The sequence below is a fragment of the Salarias fasciatus genome, chromosome 2 (genome assembly GCF_902148845.1).
Source record: "Salarias fasciatus chromosome 2, fSalaFa1.1, whole genome shotgun sequence".
Taxonomy (NCBI): domain Eukaryota; kingdom Metazoa; phylum Chordata; class Actinopteri; order Blenniiformes; family Blenniidae; genus Salarias; species Salarias fasciatus.
Window position 1 is genome coordinate 10,765,573 of NC_043746.1, and position 14,516 is coordinate 10,780,088.

The 14,516-nt window shown below is 47.8% G+C and overlaps 1 protein-coding gene across 1 annotated transcript; it reads right to left on the reverse strand.

The window, feature by feature from the left end:
* Positions 1–8,137: 8,137 nt before the first annotated feature.
* Positions 8,138–10,719, reverse strand: LOC115400001 (BTB/POZ domain-containing protein KCTD12-like). The gene has a single exon (XM_030107656.1). The coding sequence runs from the start codon at positions 9,972–9,974 to the stop codon at positions 9,123–9,125; it is 852 nt and encodes a 283-aa protein (XP_029963516.1). The 5' UTR covers positions 9,975–10,719; the 3' UTR covers positions 8,138–9,122.
* Between the last annotated feature and the right edge of the window lie 3,797 nt (positions 10,720–14,516).

Here is a 14,516-nt window from a genome sequence, read left to right on the forward strand (position 1 = left end):
AGCAGACGGGGCCCAGGGACGAGGCTGAATCGACTCTGAATGTGTGAGAACGACGGCGTCCGCGGGCCCTTCGCCACCTTGAATAGGACCCGGTCAGTCAGCCTGTGGGAACTTTTTAAAATTCGCCGTGGCCGCTGACAGGTGTTGTGGCCTGAGGATGAGGAGACTGGCAAACAAGAGGACACCGCCGTCGCCATGGCAACGCCTCAATGATGTGCAGGATGCGAGAGCTCCGCAAATGCATAGTAATGTCTCCCAGACGAGGGGAGGCATTTCATCCGGCGTGAAGTTGCACATATGGCTGCATCCTGCTGTTCTAAAGGGAGCTCACACGACATCGTCAGGGCAATTTGCAGCATGTTTTATATCTAATTACCTCATATTCAGCTTAGATTTCTGACTCCGCTTTGTGAAATGATCCGTGCAACGCCTAATGAGAGCGTGAGCCTGGCCTCCCGCCGTCTTGTCATTCATTGTCTTTTCTCTCTGACAGCGAGCGCAATCAGAGGCAGCGGCGCTATATTCTTCACACTCAACTTTACGGGGCTGGGGCACGAGCACAGATGCCTGTGCCAGAGTCACTGGAGTGCAGTCACGAGTCTCTGAGCAATTACAAATCTGTCAATCTACATAATGTGAAGGAAAAGCCTGACATAAACAGCAGGGGCCCGGAGAGCCGCTGCCAAGTAAAGAAACGCAAAAAAAAAAAAATGGCAGAAAGAAAAAGAGGAGGGGAGTTTGTTTTCCAAAAAGTAACTCAAAGCGTCTGAAAATAAACCACAGTGTTGGATTATTTTCCTTTCCTTTTTTCCTTTTTTTGCAGGTTTGCACACAGCAGCACCAGGTCCAAGAGTCTGATTTGCCTTCTCCGCTCGCCTCCTGTCTTTATCTCCTCCTGGTTTAAACAGCCCTGAGCTGCAGCCTGGCTCCCTCAGCACCCTAAATCCCATCCTGGCGACCCCCCCACGGCCCCTAAACCCCCACCCCACCACCTGCCTCTCCTCTCCTGCCTCCTCTCTGCCAAGCTCCAGCCGTGCCCCGCAGCACCAAGGACAAGGCTGACTGTTCAGATTACTGATAATTAGAGCGACAGATTAGGGCCCAGGTATCCAGATGGCCAAGGTGAATCCCGGCCTGACGACAGCGCTGCAGACACACTGACAACTCAACTGCTTAGACAGAGACACGTCGGGTCAGCAGAGGCGCAGACGCTCGCTCACAGGCGTTACCCCCGCTGACAGTGACTGATAGCATGTAATTATTACTGTTACGCTGAAAGAAGAATTCAGCATTTTTGAAGCTTTCGTTTGACGGGCAGCTTTATAGACTGCATGCTCAGAATCTAAGCATCTTGAAGATTTTAGATCCACCTTGGAAAGTTGTTCCCGCTTCATTCCCACGCCGTCAAAATCACCTGGCTGTCAGTTTCGTCATCACCGCTCACCATCTAATGATATTCTGCCAACTCTGTCCTTTTAAATCCAATTTAGTTTTTCGTTTGGCTGTTTAGGGCTTCTGATGTGCAAGCCGTGTCTCCCCCAGCGGCGCTTCAGCAGCATTTCACATGGGTCATCACCGAAACGCTGCCAAAGTCTGATCATTCAGCTAAAAACTTCAATAAATGCTATTCCAGTCTTCACTTGATCTCCACCTTTGAAGATAACTGTTGGCCAAGACTGTAAAAGAGGAAGAGCTAATCCACGGGCTTAAATTTATGACAGTCCTAAAAAAAAAAATCTAAATTTGTGATTATTTTTGATAAGGGGATTTCTGTGGGCGTTCTGTATCTGCCAGGAAAGAAGGCAACAAAAAGGATTCTGAATGAACAGAGCGCCTACACAACCCAGAAGGACAGAAATACTACCACACATCAGATGTAGTGGATCTAAAAAGACTTACAGTGGTATGAAAAAGTTCGGGCACCCCCGATCACTTTCAAGATTTTCCTTTATAAATCATTGGTTGTTCGGATCAGCAGTTTCAGTTAAATACATCATTTAGCAGACGAACACAGTGATGTTTGAGAAGGGAAAAGAAGTTTATAGGATTAACAGAAAGTGCAATAATTACTTAAACAAAAGCAGGCAGGTGCATAAATTTGGGCATCCTTGTGGTTTTATTGATTGAGATCATGCTGTAGGTCTCTGGAGCCGGTCTGTGGGTTGAGTTTGACCGTTCTCAACATCTTTCGCCTCTGCTTATCGGAGATTTTTCCTGGCCTGCCACTCCGGGCCTTAACTACAACTGTGCCTGTGGTCTTCCACTCCCTCACGATGTTCCTCACAGTGGAAACTGACAGCTTAAATCTCTGAGCTAGCTTTCTGTATCCTTCCTCTAAACCGTGATGTTGAACAGTTGTTGTTTTCGGGTCATTTGAGAGTTGTTTTGAGGCTCCCGTGTTGCTGCTCTTCCGAGGAGATGCCAAAAGGAGAACAACTTCCAACTGGCCGCCTAAAATACCCTTTCTCGTGATTGGCTTCACCTGTGCATGTAGGTCAAGGGTCAATGAGCTTACCAAACAAACTTTGTGTTCCAATAGTTAGTGCTAAATGAATAAAACCACAAGGGTGTCCAAATTTATGCAACCAATGATTTATAAAAGGAAATTTTGAAAATGATCAGGGGTGCCCAAACCTTTTCATACCACTTTATATTAACATAAAAGGCAACATTAAAATGAAAAGCTGCTCCTATTAGTGTGTAGACGTTTAAGAAAAATACTACCGGGTGTGATTTTTTTTAATCTCCGAGCTCTCTCTTAAATACTGCGATTGTCAAACTCTCGTTAGCGTCTGGTGAAGTGTTTTAAAGCTGTCTGATGCATTAAAATTGCACTAAAATGTTGACAGCAGCAAATAAAAGATCAAATAAAAAAGTATAGTGAGAGGATGTAGCTTTCCTGCTGCTTCAGCCACTTCCTGCATGAGGCAGTGGCTTTAGGACCCCTGATCCCCGGGGGGGGCATATGGTCATAAACATATCAGTAACACGTGCAGATTCCAATGTGAGCAGATGGTTCTGCTAAATATGTTTCATCCATCACTGCAATAATTAGTTAGATAATAAAATACAGGATGGAGCAGGAGTGTGGAGGTTAGCACTCTGACAGGGTCCCAGGCTGTCTATGTTTTGTTCAGGCATTCTCCTGAAATCCATAAACTGTATATTTTATAATTCTGCATCTTAGGCTTCTGGGAGAGACTGTTTTTCCCCCTTATCAAGCATTCAGTCCATTAAGCACCAATCAACTCAGAATAATCAACGATGGAAAATCAACAGTCCTATCTGTGTCTGAGTTAAAATAAACCGAGCAGCTGAAAATAGTAGAGGAAGTTCAACAAACTTCCAACTGCTTCCTCTCTCCGTTATTACCTCAGCCTCCACCTCTCGTTGCCTAATCTACTGTATTATCCCTCGTTTTTTCGTCTCACTACTTCTCCTTCCGAAGCGCTCTGGCCTCGTCGCATATTTATAGTCTCTGCTCCGCTGCGCACGCAGAACTTTGCCTCTCGAGCTGTCCTTTTCTTCTCGCTCCCTCTTATCCCACAATTGGCTCCTGACACTTTGACTCGGCTAATTTCATGCTCGCCCGTTCCCATCCCACTCCTGCCTGGTGTTTTAACACATCCCTCATGCGCTCCTCTGTCAGTCATTATCTCTGTGTCTTGGAGCTTGAAAGGCAGAAAAAAAAAAAAAACTGTGAAGTCAAAGAGAATATTGAGGTTGAAAGAGTGAGCGAGGGGATGATTCTCCACTGTGCGTTAACATTGACCCAAACTGCTCTTTGCAAACCGCTGCCTGGTGTTCAGGGCCCCGATATGTTTAGTGACAGCTGCTTTCTCTGGGAGAGAGAAAGCAGCCGGGCCAGCTGAGCATGCGTGGCGGCGCTGGAGGACAGAGCAGCGCAGTGAATAAAGGTACACATCTGGCTCAATGCCTGACTCACTATAAATAACCCGACGCACAATGAGACCAAGACGCCCTGAGCCAGTGCTTACTGTACCCTCTGTTTGTGAGCCTCTCCACCGCGGCGTGGACGGACCGCGCCGCCATTAGCGGCAAAGGCAGATGAGCGAACACACACGTCCCACACACTGATGGAGGGGAGAGCAGAAAGCTCCAGGCTGCTGCAGCTCTGAGTGCTCCTCATCCTCCCATCGGACGACTCTATAACCAGGTAATTATTAGTAATAATGCCTTTCTATATAAGTATATGCTTCTTATTGCTGTCAAGCAAAGGATGACTTGGGAACACGGCTTGTTTTCCACTTAATGCACTCTTAACTGTTCGCATAGTGGGGGTGAAAAGAAAGCAGCCAATTAGACGTAAGAGCTCTCGGCTCCGGGTCATTAGCCTCGCACGGGAGGCCTGTTGCACAGCTTCTCCTAGCAACTCTCGTCCCTCAGCGCGCTCGCGTGTCTCTGTGTTTGTGTCGCTCGGAGATGCCAACTGCCCGTTCAGCATGTTTGTGAGGCGGGGAGCGGACCCGGCTCATTGTGTCGGCACCAGACTCAGCAGTGATTCACCGAGCGCGGAGGTGGAAATGCCAACCGCTGCCCGAAAACAAAAATTCAATCCATGAAAAAAAAAACAAAAAAAAAAACAAAAACAGGCGATACATAGTGACACACATACCCAACAGTAGAAAGGTTTGACAAAACATAAACAAGACAGAGCCACAGATGGTTGCAGCTCGACGCTCGCATGCCGACACATCTGATAGTACACTCGGCTGAAGATGTGGAGAAAATGACTCACTTGGTGTTATCACTCCACCGCATGCTGGATGTCTATTCATAAAAGCAGAAGTCACGTGGAAACGGCAGATTGTTGTCAGCTTAGAGATGCAGCTCAACCAAAAACAGCATGCTGTCTTTTTTTTTCTTTTGCTAAATATCAGTTTTCCTCTTTCTGTTGACGCAGTCATGCTATAGATCGATTTTAATCTCAGCCTCGCAGTGTGCGCTCGTGGATCTATATCTGTCGAGTGTGGTGTAACAGAATCTCTCTATGAGTGTTCGCAGAGATGACAGACCACAGAGAAACACATTAGAGCGCCGCCCCGAGAGGTCAGTGTCAATACGATCTTCCAACTCTCCAAATAACGGGACACTTGATGCTGGAGTTGCTCGGGGAGGAGAGCTCTGACGGGAGCGCCAGAAATCCTCGCTGGTTAAATTCCCTCCCAGTGTCTTTTCGCTCCGATCAAATTTTCAGTCTCTCCTTGCCCTAGTTTCCGTTCCACGTTGACGAGCTTCCTCTGCTCTCTTTCCTTTCTTCTTCCAAATAGGGGAAGCTCTGACCCAGCTGGCTGGGAGACAGGGACGAGTCTAAGAAAGGAAAGCAGCCTGGCCAAAGCGAGCTGCCATGTGGAGCTGCACAGGAACACACACCGCCGCTCCGATCCGGCCCTCCAGGGAACAGACGTGAAGATGAAGCGCCGTCCGCCGCTTTGCTTGGTGCAAATGAAAGCTTCAGAATAAAAATAAATATATAAATCAAATCAGAAGGTGTGCTCTGTGTCGAAGACCATCAAAAGCAATGAGCAGTTTGGACTTTTTCCAAAGCCCAAAGAAGCAAAATGTAAAGGTAAAATATCTTTATTGGATCACTCTGGATAGAACAGGCATCTGATTGTTGATTTGTATCCCAGCAGGCCAGGCTTCTTCTTTTGAGATGATGTGAAGCAGTGTTTCCTCACAGTCCGGACGGTACTCCTCGACCGCTGCTGTTCAGCGTCTGAGCGTCAACACTTCTCACACAGCCTCTGTTGAATGTCGAGTCTGGGGGCGATTCGTGGAGGTAAAGACGGAGGGCGGTTTGGAAACACTGATGCCTGAAATTTCACACAGGAGGCATGTCTCTCCAGGTCGGTGCTAATGACCAGCCCCCGCAGTCCCGTGTTCCAGAGGAATACTGCCTGGGTCCGGCGTTGTTTGGGCTTGGAGGGGGGGGGGGGAAGAGTGCAGGAGATGTATTGTCCTGCTCCCTGAGGGTTTATCAGACATTCCAGACCGCAGCACAAGTGTGGTCGGTTTTCCAGGAAGAGAGCCCCATGAATTTTTCACAACTTCCTATGCTTTTATCTGAGTCAGAGCGGGATTCAGAGGTCTTAGCAGCGCGTCTCAATCTCTCCTCTCTCACCTGTGGAAACTACAGCCGCTTTAGAGTAAAACATTGTTTTTATTGGAAACACAAATTCAATTCCCAAAAAAATAATAACAAAGGGCAGGGAACCGTTTCTGGGGTACTCATTGAAATCCTTCAAAATTTCCACTCTTGCTGTGACACATTTGTACTTCAATGTTCAATTAAACCAACAAAAAAAAAAAAAAACTACATTAGAAATTCTCTACAATAGAAATTGGATTTCTCCAGGAGATTAGTTCAACTCTGCCCTACTGTTCATTGTCTTACTTTCGCAAAATTGTTGTACAGATGATAAACTGGCAGCACTTAAACAGAAAGTTCTGTATATTTGACAATAGACTGTCACTTGCACTCCTCTCATGTGCACAGCCAAGAAAATGTTTTTAATCATGTTTTTTTTCCTGATATTCAAGACAATTCAACACATCATCTCCTTATTTAGCCTGACTGTGTGTGACTAATTTACAGCTATTCATTTAGAAGAAATGCAGAAGCTCCACAGGAGTGTGATTTCTCAATCCTAAAAACTTAGATCTGAGCTCCATCTCCATTTTAACCGTAGGAAGTAATTAGGTCATTTACTGACAACAAAATCAGGGTTTTGTAATCTGCTTTAGGAGAGCCTGTTATCTATGCATGTCCTCGTTTCCATCTTGGCTCGGTTTTCTGGTCAAGTGCTCGATACAAGAGCAGGCCGAGAGAAAAAATGTGGAGAAAAAAGTGGGAAAGCAGATGGAAGGGCGAGGGAAACAGTCCCTGAGGGTGGAGTGCTGCACACTTAATATGAAGCATAGTCTGTGTCCAAGGACAGCTCCTGTAACAGGAAATGCCACGATGAAAGTTTGAATGGGTTCATTTTTGATTGACTTGTATTGTGACTGAAAATTAAGAACTGAGCGTGCCGTAACAAGAGGGCAAGTATTATTCTGTTTTGTGCTCACTGCCATTCAAAAGTGAGAAATCATTTTGTTTTGTTTTGTTTTCTTTGTGTCTGTGTGTGTGTGTGTGTGTGAATGGAAAATACAACCAGAATAGAAAGAAAACATCTTTTATTTGACAAGTCCATTTACTTTCTGCTGAACACTTTTTAATTTCCGTGTCGTCTACGCCTGCAGCGGCTCTAACATATTGACTCAGATGTCGACAGCACTTCATCACACTGTAACACATTGTGAGCTTTTTAGACATTTCGGAATACATTTATTGTCACCGTCAGACATGGAACTGCAACCTGACCCCGTGAAATCCTGCACGCCGATGTCTCACTGGCTGCTGCTCAGATTCACTTCATGCTAATCCTTTTCCACAGATTCTGCATTTCGGATCATTTCCCCCTCATTTAAAACGCAGCGTACCGCATCCCGTCGAATCCGAGTGTCAATAGCTCATGTTTTAGTCTGAGGTATTTGGTGCACAGGCCTGTCCTGAGGCTGAATCTAGAAATAAACCTCTGTCTTTACTCAGCCCTGTGTAACTTCGGTTATATCGGCTCACTATAAACTGCCCCCACGATGCCCCTGCTACAGTGGTTTAGAAAACATTGGGCTTTGGCTGGCTACGGTGTAATCCTACCCGTTCTCATGGGTATTGACTTACAGTAAGTGAGAGCTATCATCAAATATGCAGCAGCTTCAACTAATACTGAACTGAGTATCAAGAATAACATTGCTTACAGAACACTCAAAACATGATCCGCGAGGGTGACTACTTCTTTTTTTTTTTTTTCTTTCTTTCTTTTAGCGAAAAAACATGAAGACATGGTGTTAAGTCTATCTGGAAAACGTGAGTCACTGTAAAATCGCTCTTCGGCGCGGTGTTGAACGGAGAAATGCCAAAGAAGCGGAGCCAAATGATGGAGCGGTGGGCTGCGAGTGATGAAACACCTTCCATCTCCTCTGCCCTCCCAGAGCGGCTGATTAAAATACTGAAAGCTCTTTTGCACAATCAATGAGCACACTTCATCTGACAACCTTTTCTTTTTTTTCCCCTCCCTGTCTATGAGATCTCCTGGTATTCGAGCTTTCATCGTTGCGCATCAAAGCCTGTTGCTTGTACATTTGCCGTTAAAGAAAAGAAAAACAACAAAACAAACAGTGTTTTCTTTGAACAGGGCACTCCACACAACTGCATCCTGCTTCACCCTTTCAAAGTTTAGAAAAGAAAATCTCACTGCAATCTGTGCGGCCGTTTCGGCCCTCCTTCAGTCAAAACAACAACTGAACGGATTAACTATGGCACGCTTCCAAACCACATGGTACTGGACACATTTAATAACAACTGAGGGAAATTAGATTACACTCCTTTCTTGTGCTGGGGCTGCTCGTGTCCCTCAAGGCTGATAAGATGTCCAATTATTTGGTAATTTAGTTCAGAGGAGCAGAAGAGGGTCCGATCTGCTCAAGCAAGCTGGGAAATTATATAGCACTGTACGTCACGGTCGCTCTTTGAAGCCCTTTCCCCGACGCCCCTTATGACTGATTCAGCAGCCATACAGACACACCGGGGCGCTTGTTAACAAGTGAGCTCTTGGATACAGTATTGTGCTTCACCAAGGCAGACGTCATATACAGACAGTACAAAACGGGACAGTATCAGTGTCTGCAGGGGAGGATGGGGGGGCCGCTGTGGTTGAGGACTTGGGGACTACAACTAAGATGGAGCAACGGCGTAAGCGGGGGGTAGAAGTTGAACCCGGGGAGGTGAGGGGGATGAGGTTTTTTTTGGGGGGGGTTTGTAGGGGGGGGGGGGGTGGAGAGCTGCAGATTCGAAGGTATGAAGAGTCAGAGCAGCGGCTGGGTACTGTTCACAGGATGAAAGCTGCAAAAGAGAGGTGGAAGGGGCACAACATCTACGGAACATCTACTGGTGCAGAAGCCATCAGAGAGAGAAAGACAGGATGGCTGTAGGCTGGAGGAGGGGGGGGGCTCTTGGAGATAGGGTGGGGGGACCGGGGGGAACAAAGCCGGTAGTCTCACTCACGGTAGAACACATATTCAGTGTAGCTGGTCCAGATCTTGTCATCCGTCTGCTCATGGGCAAAGGCGCAGGTTCCTGTGGAATTACAGGCCACCATGTGGAAGCCTGCGTCTGCCAGCTTGTCAAACGCCTGCTCCAGAAAGGTGAACTTCAGGTAGTAGCGGGACGTGTAGCGCTCGGGGGGGCGGTCGGGGTCGCGGCTCTCGTTCAGCGTTTCCCCGAACACCTCTTTGGCCAGGGAGGTCTTCCCGCACACCATGATCCGCGCCACGCGGCGGAACTTGGCGTCGGTGTGGCTGTCCCGGCCCAGGGTGTACGAGCCCCGGTAGCCGATCGTGATGAACCCGGAGCGTTTGCCGTCCATGGCGCCGGGCACCAGGCTGGCACAGGCGGCGGCGGCGGCGCCCAGCGAGCCAAGGTTACGGGCAGAGTCAATCCCGGGCGAGGAGTCCTCCGGGTCGCTCTGGCAGCCCTCGTCGCCCAGGGAGTTCTGCTTGCTGATTTTGGGCGCCAGGAGCTTGACGAGCTCCGGCAGGTTGAAAAACTCGGCTTCCCTCTGCAGACGGCCGCGCTCCGGGAAGTGGTCCGGCAGAACCAGCTGCTGGTCCCGCATGTAGTCCAGGATGTAACGGAACAAGAAGCCATCGCGGTCCACAAAGAAGCGCCCCTTGGTGTCCCTGGCCAGTCCTTTGGTGGACTTCTGACTGAACATCTCCCACAGCAGAGAGTCCGGCACACTCGTGAGGGTGGAGTAGCGGGTTATGTACACCTGGCCGCCAACGTTGAGCTCTATGATCTCTGGGAAGGGCACCTCCTCCCCGGATATGCCGCTGTCAGGTAAAGCCATGGTTCTCTGGCTTCAAACTTCAAACGCTCTCTTTGCTGGTGCAAAAGTTCAAGCTGCAGGACTTTTCAGTGGATGCCCCCTCACGGCGATGGTCCAGGTCCTGCTGCGGATCGCCTGTGGCGGCGGAGCGGCTCAGCTGCGGCGCACAATGGATATGAGCGTAAAAAAGGGGGAAAAAAAGAGAGAGAGGGAGGAGAAAAAAAAAAAGCTCACAAGTTGCATCCAAGACGGCGGAAATAACCAAGCGGCTCCTACCCTAACTAGGCTACGGCTTCCCCGTTCTCAGTGGCTAAAGCATCGCGCGGAGCGCATCGAGCAGCCGCGAGCGGGAGCGTCGTTTCCACGTCCTTTACGCGCGGAGAGATGAGGCATCCGGGGGATGAGAATTCCGCTTCTCGCACCAGACCTCTGCGCAGGAAATGCACCGTTTGCACAAGCGCTCATAACGGCTCCTCTTGCCCTAACTGCGGTCGGTCGTCCTGGCGCAAACCGGATCAGGTGGCCCAACTTCAATTAGGCAATTCATAGTTGCGGAGGTCCGCCGGCGTCGCGCTCCCGAAAACCCACGAGACGAAGATGATTTTAAAGATGTAGTGAGAGACCAGGAAGGCGTACAGGAAGACGTGCGTCTTCTCCATCACTCGGGGTTTTTTTTCAGGGTGGGGGGGTTAAGCGTCCCCGGTCCGTCGCTCGGTCCCGCTCTGCTCCCGTCTCGTGCCAGACTGTAACTCAAACTGCAGCGTAACGGAGGACGCGGCGTTATTCCTCCTCCCGGTAAGCCACGCCCACCCGCGGTGACGCCGCCTCTGCCGTGATCGAGGTCAACATGCCCTCCTAGATACAGCACAGGTAAAAAAAAAAAAAAAAACAGCCTTCACCTTTTCCTTTTGGCTCAGTCTGGTACTTTGCACACCGATCCCCGAACTGCCTCATCTTCTTCTTCTCTTTTCCTTCTTTTCTTGGCAGTGAGCTCAATCAACAGGACAGGAAACTGACCCGAGAGCAAAAATTCTGCTGCTGCCAAATTCTTGTTTGAAGTCTCATTCAAACCGGTTTACAAGCTGGCGTGATTTTAATTTGATGCCTTATTTCATGAGCGTCTGCAGGGAGAGCGCCAAGAGGCTTCCACGACGATTGAACAGTGACATCTAGTGAATACACAGGAGATTATTTCCCTCCGTGGTCAACGGGAGGTCTGGAGAATTATGCAGAATTATCACTGGACACACACACTCATCCAGACTGGAGGTGTGTTTGGATTGTTGCTGCATCTCTTGGATATTTGACCTTCAAGCGTTGCAGAGTGGTTCATGAGCAGAATGCTGCAATCCTGCAAGTTTATCTGCTGAGGAGGGAAACGTTCCTCTCCACTCTCCGGAAATCTGGCCTTATCTGATCTGATCTGGTCGTGTGCAGCAGCTTGTACAACTTCTCTGCAAAAGCTTCAAACATCCAGCTTCACATTACAGCAGGATAAAGAACCAATTCACATTCACCTGGATGGATGAATCATTGCTATCCCATCTAGGTTTTGAAAATTTCATAAAATGGCAACAATGAGAACGCAGCATACAATTTTTGAGTTTCTCTCTATAGAACTGAATGTTTTTCTGCCCTTCGTTTTTGTGCCAGACTCAGTCTTTCGAGCAATTACAAATGAAGTGCATAATATTTAAAGATAGCGAATAAAAGCATCCATTCAGAGGCAGAGCTCCATTAAACACAAGCAAAACAAGGCAGGATGCATAAAACAAATCACAAACAGCAGTAGGGTACATATACAGACAAATAGTTGGCAGTATGAGCAGCTGGAAAGATGTTATATGTTAATGTCATTTTAAAAGAAGATGGTTGGAGCTAAGAAAAAAAAAGTGCTGTACGGTAAAATGCACAAAACGGAAATTCAGTGGTTGCACAGTTGAACAGTCTTTGGTATATTTTTCAATTTTCCCTTAAAGATACCAGCTGAGCTGTATTTCTCTGCCTCATCTACGTGATAAAACCTGCAGAAGAGACCAGCGGGAGCCTCCATCCGTTTACCTCCAGAGTGCTCTGGGTTGTCATGTCAATAATCTAACACTCACGGAGCCACACTGCGGCTTTTAACTGCAGTTTATCAGATTAATGAACATCAACACACCCCGGTCCAAACACACACACACACACACACACACACCTGTGGGCCACACAGGGGAAAGTCAGGGACCCGCACTGTCAACAGGCTGCCAGGTGTTAAAGCAATTTCCCCCTCCCCGCCTCCCGGCCGCGCCGGCGTGTCGTCCACCATCTTCCTCTGACTAATCAGCGGGCCAATTTCGCCAGTCTCAAAGCAATCTGTTGCTGATTTCCCCCGAGGACCCCGCAGTCTCCAGCTGGCTCGCAGCTTCATCGCTGGCAGTCTGGATCAGACCGCTCCGGCTATGTGGGCCACGGCAGGATCCGGGGCTGGCATGACCGTGCTGACTGTGACACACAGATCCAGTAACTCATTTTCTCAAATATGCAAGAACAATAACGTGGTGAAACCTGCATTTAAATGTCTTGAGCGTCACCTTTTTCACAGGCCGCACACGAGCACGTGACCCCCGCTGGCTGCATCATTCTAATCACATCCACCCCGCAGCTCACTGATCCACACAAATATGGACAAAATGACTACATCAGATAAATTAGTTTGACCTTCTGCAACTGCTGGATTATCTGTGTATGTCTGTCAATTCTCATCACGGTGATGGCCTTCCGAGGCTGTTAGAGGTGCCGTGCCACTGCGGGTTTTGATGCTCCGGTGATCCAAAGTGGGCAGAGCGGAGGCCTGAAGCCCAGGAGGGGTGAGATAGGAGCTCAAGCAGGAAATGGGAACGTGTGCTAAAAATGCATGGATTCAGACTCAAAACAAAGCGTGGAGCTCCTCGCGGTGAACAGTCAGACGACGCAGTGACAACAGAACGGTTACTCGGAGGCGGATTTTTATGGATACGTTTGCATATTGATCCGTGGCGGCGTCCTCGCAAGCTTTTCTGCTGACAGCAGCAGCAGTCGGTGATTTATGAGTCGTTCTGCGGGATCAACAGAAAAGAACAAGCTGTTGCATCTGTTTTCTCAGGTGCTGGTGGTACGCAGGTGGACCCCACCGCACAGCCTCATTTCCCTCACGACGAGGCATCATATATCTCTCATGACAGGTGACGTGGGGGGGGAAAACAACACAACTGCAACACACCTCAGGGAGGTTTTACTGCTGGATCCCACTGTATTAAAGGTGGAAGATCCGATGCAGTCTTTTATCCATCAGCGAGAATCCAGAAGAATAACTTAGCACGAGCACAAGAAAGCCGGGAAATAAAAAAAAAAAACATTAAGAACTTACTACGACAAACTTTTTAATTGAATCAGTTCCTTCCACTTTTTTTTCCCTGACTCAGTCTGTTCGTCCCCTTCGTCTTTCAGTTACACCCAGATCTTTTAATCAATCTGCTCACATCTCTCCGCCGCCTCTTGCAAACAAATCAGATCTTCTTCCATAAAATATGCAACGTATACGAGTTTGACAAATGTGATTCAGCATTCATCTCTGTCTCTCATTGATTTTTTTTCCCCCCCATCTTCTCTCTTCCCAGTACAGAAGTTTGTGATGTGATTTTGAAGCGTGGATGAAATTCACGGTTTAAACGTGTGGCTGAGACTCTGAAAATTAGATTAAAAAAAGAACACTATATATACATATGAAGGGAACGGTTTCAGGCTTAAAGACGACTATAAAGTGTCTCGTATTTACAATTATGTACAAGTTTTCGATGTTTTGATTGCAATCCATCCCTCCAGCTCAGGAAATGCATTCTGCATGTTAGACGCCAAACACCAAGCTGGAATAATAAAGTCAGATCATCAGCGGTGAGAATAACCACCGAGTAAACCCTGCAGAGCTCTGGGCTCGGCCGTGCAGAGTCAGTCGGGGGCAGGAATAAACCGGGAGGAGAAAGACGCTGAGCTCCCCACAATGCATCACACCGCCTACATGCCAAGCAGCCGCAAAGACAAAGAGCAGTTCTACTGAGGAGAGTCACCATGTGAAAAATGTAACCTTTAACAAATATTATCATTAGATATTCAACCAGGATGAGCCTGTTTGTGTATGTGTTGTGGTGGTGAGTGTTTGCGAGGATATTGTGTCAAAAGCAGGAAAAAAAAACCCCACCTTGGAATCTCTTCAGTCATTCCGGTGAAATGTTGTTTCTAAAGATAAAGGTTGATTACTACTATGTACTATGTACAAGAGCTTAAAGTGACTTTAATCTCAAAATGCAAAACTTAAAAAAGATAACACACGAATAAAGTTTACATTAAAAATCTGGCCTATAAATCATCATGACTTCTTGCCGTAAAGTCGGTTCTGTGGTTCTGACTTGATGGGAAAACGGGGAGTCGTATCCTCCGCTGGCTTCGGAAGCGTCGGTATCGGCTGATTTTCCACCCAGTGTCTGAGCTTTCTGGAAACCCGCGGAGGCTCTGATCTCCCTTTGATGTGCTTGAAGCACCTCAGCC

What these genes read in the sequence shown, in the direction of transcription:
- LOC115400001 (XM_030107656.1), bottom strand. Translation starts at nt 9,974, where the DNA reads ATGGCTTTACCTGACAGCGGCATATCCGGGGAGGAGGTGCCCTTCCCA.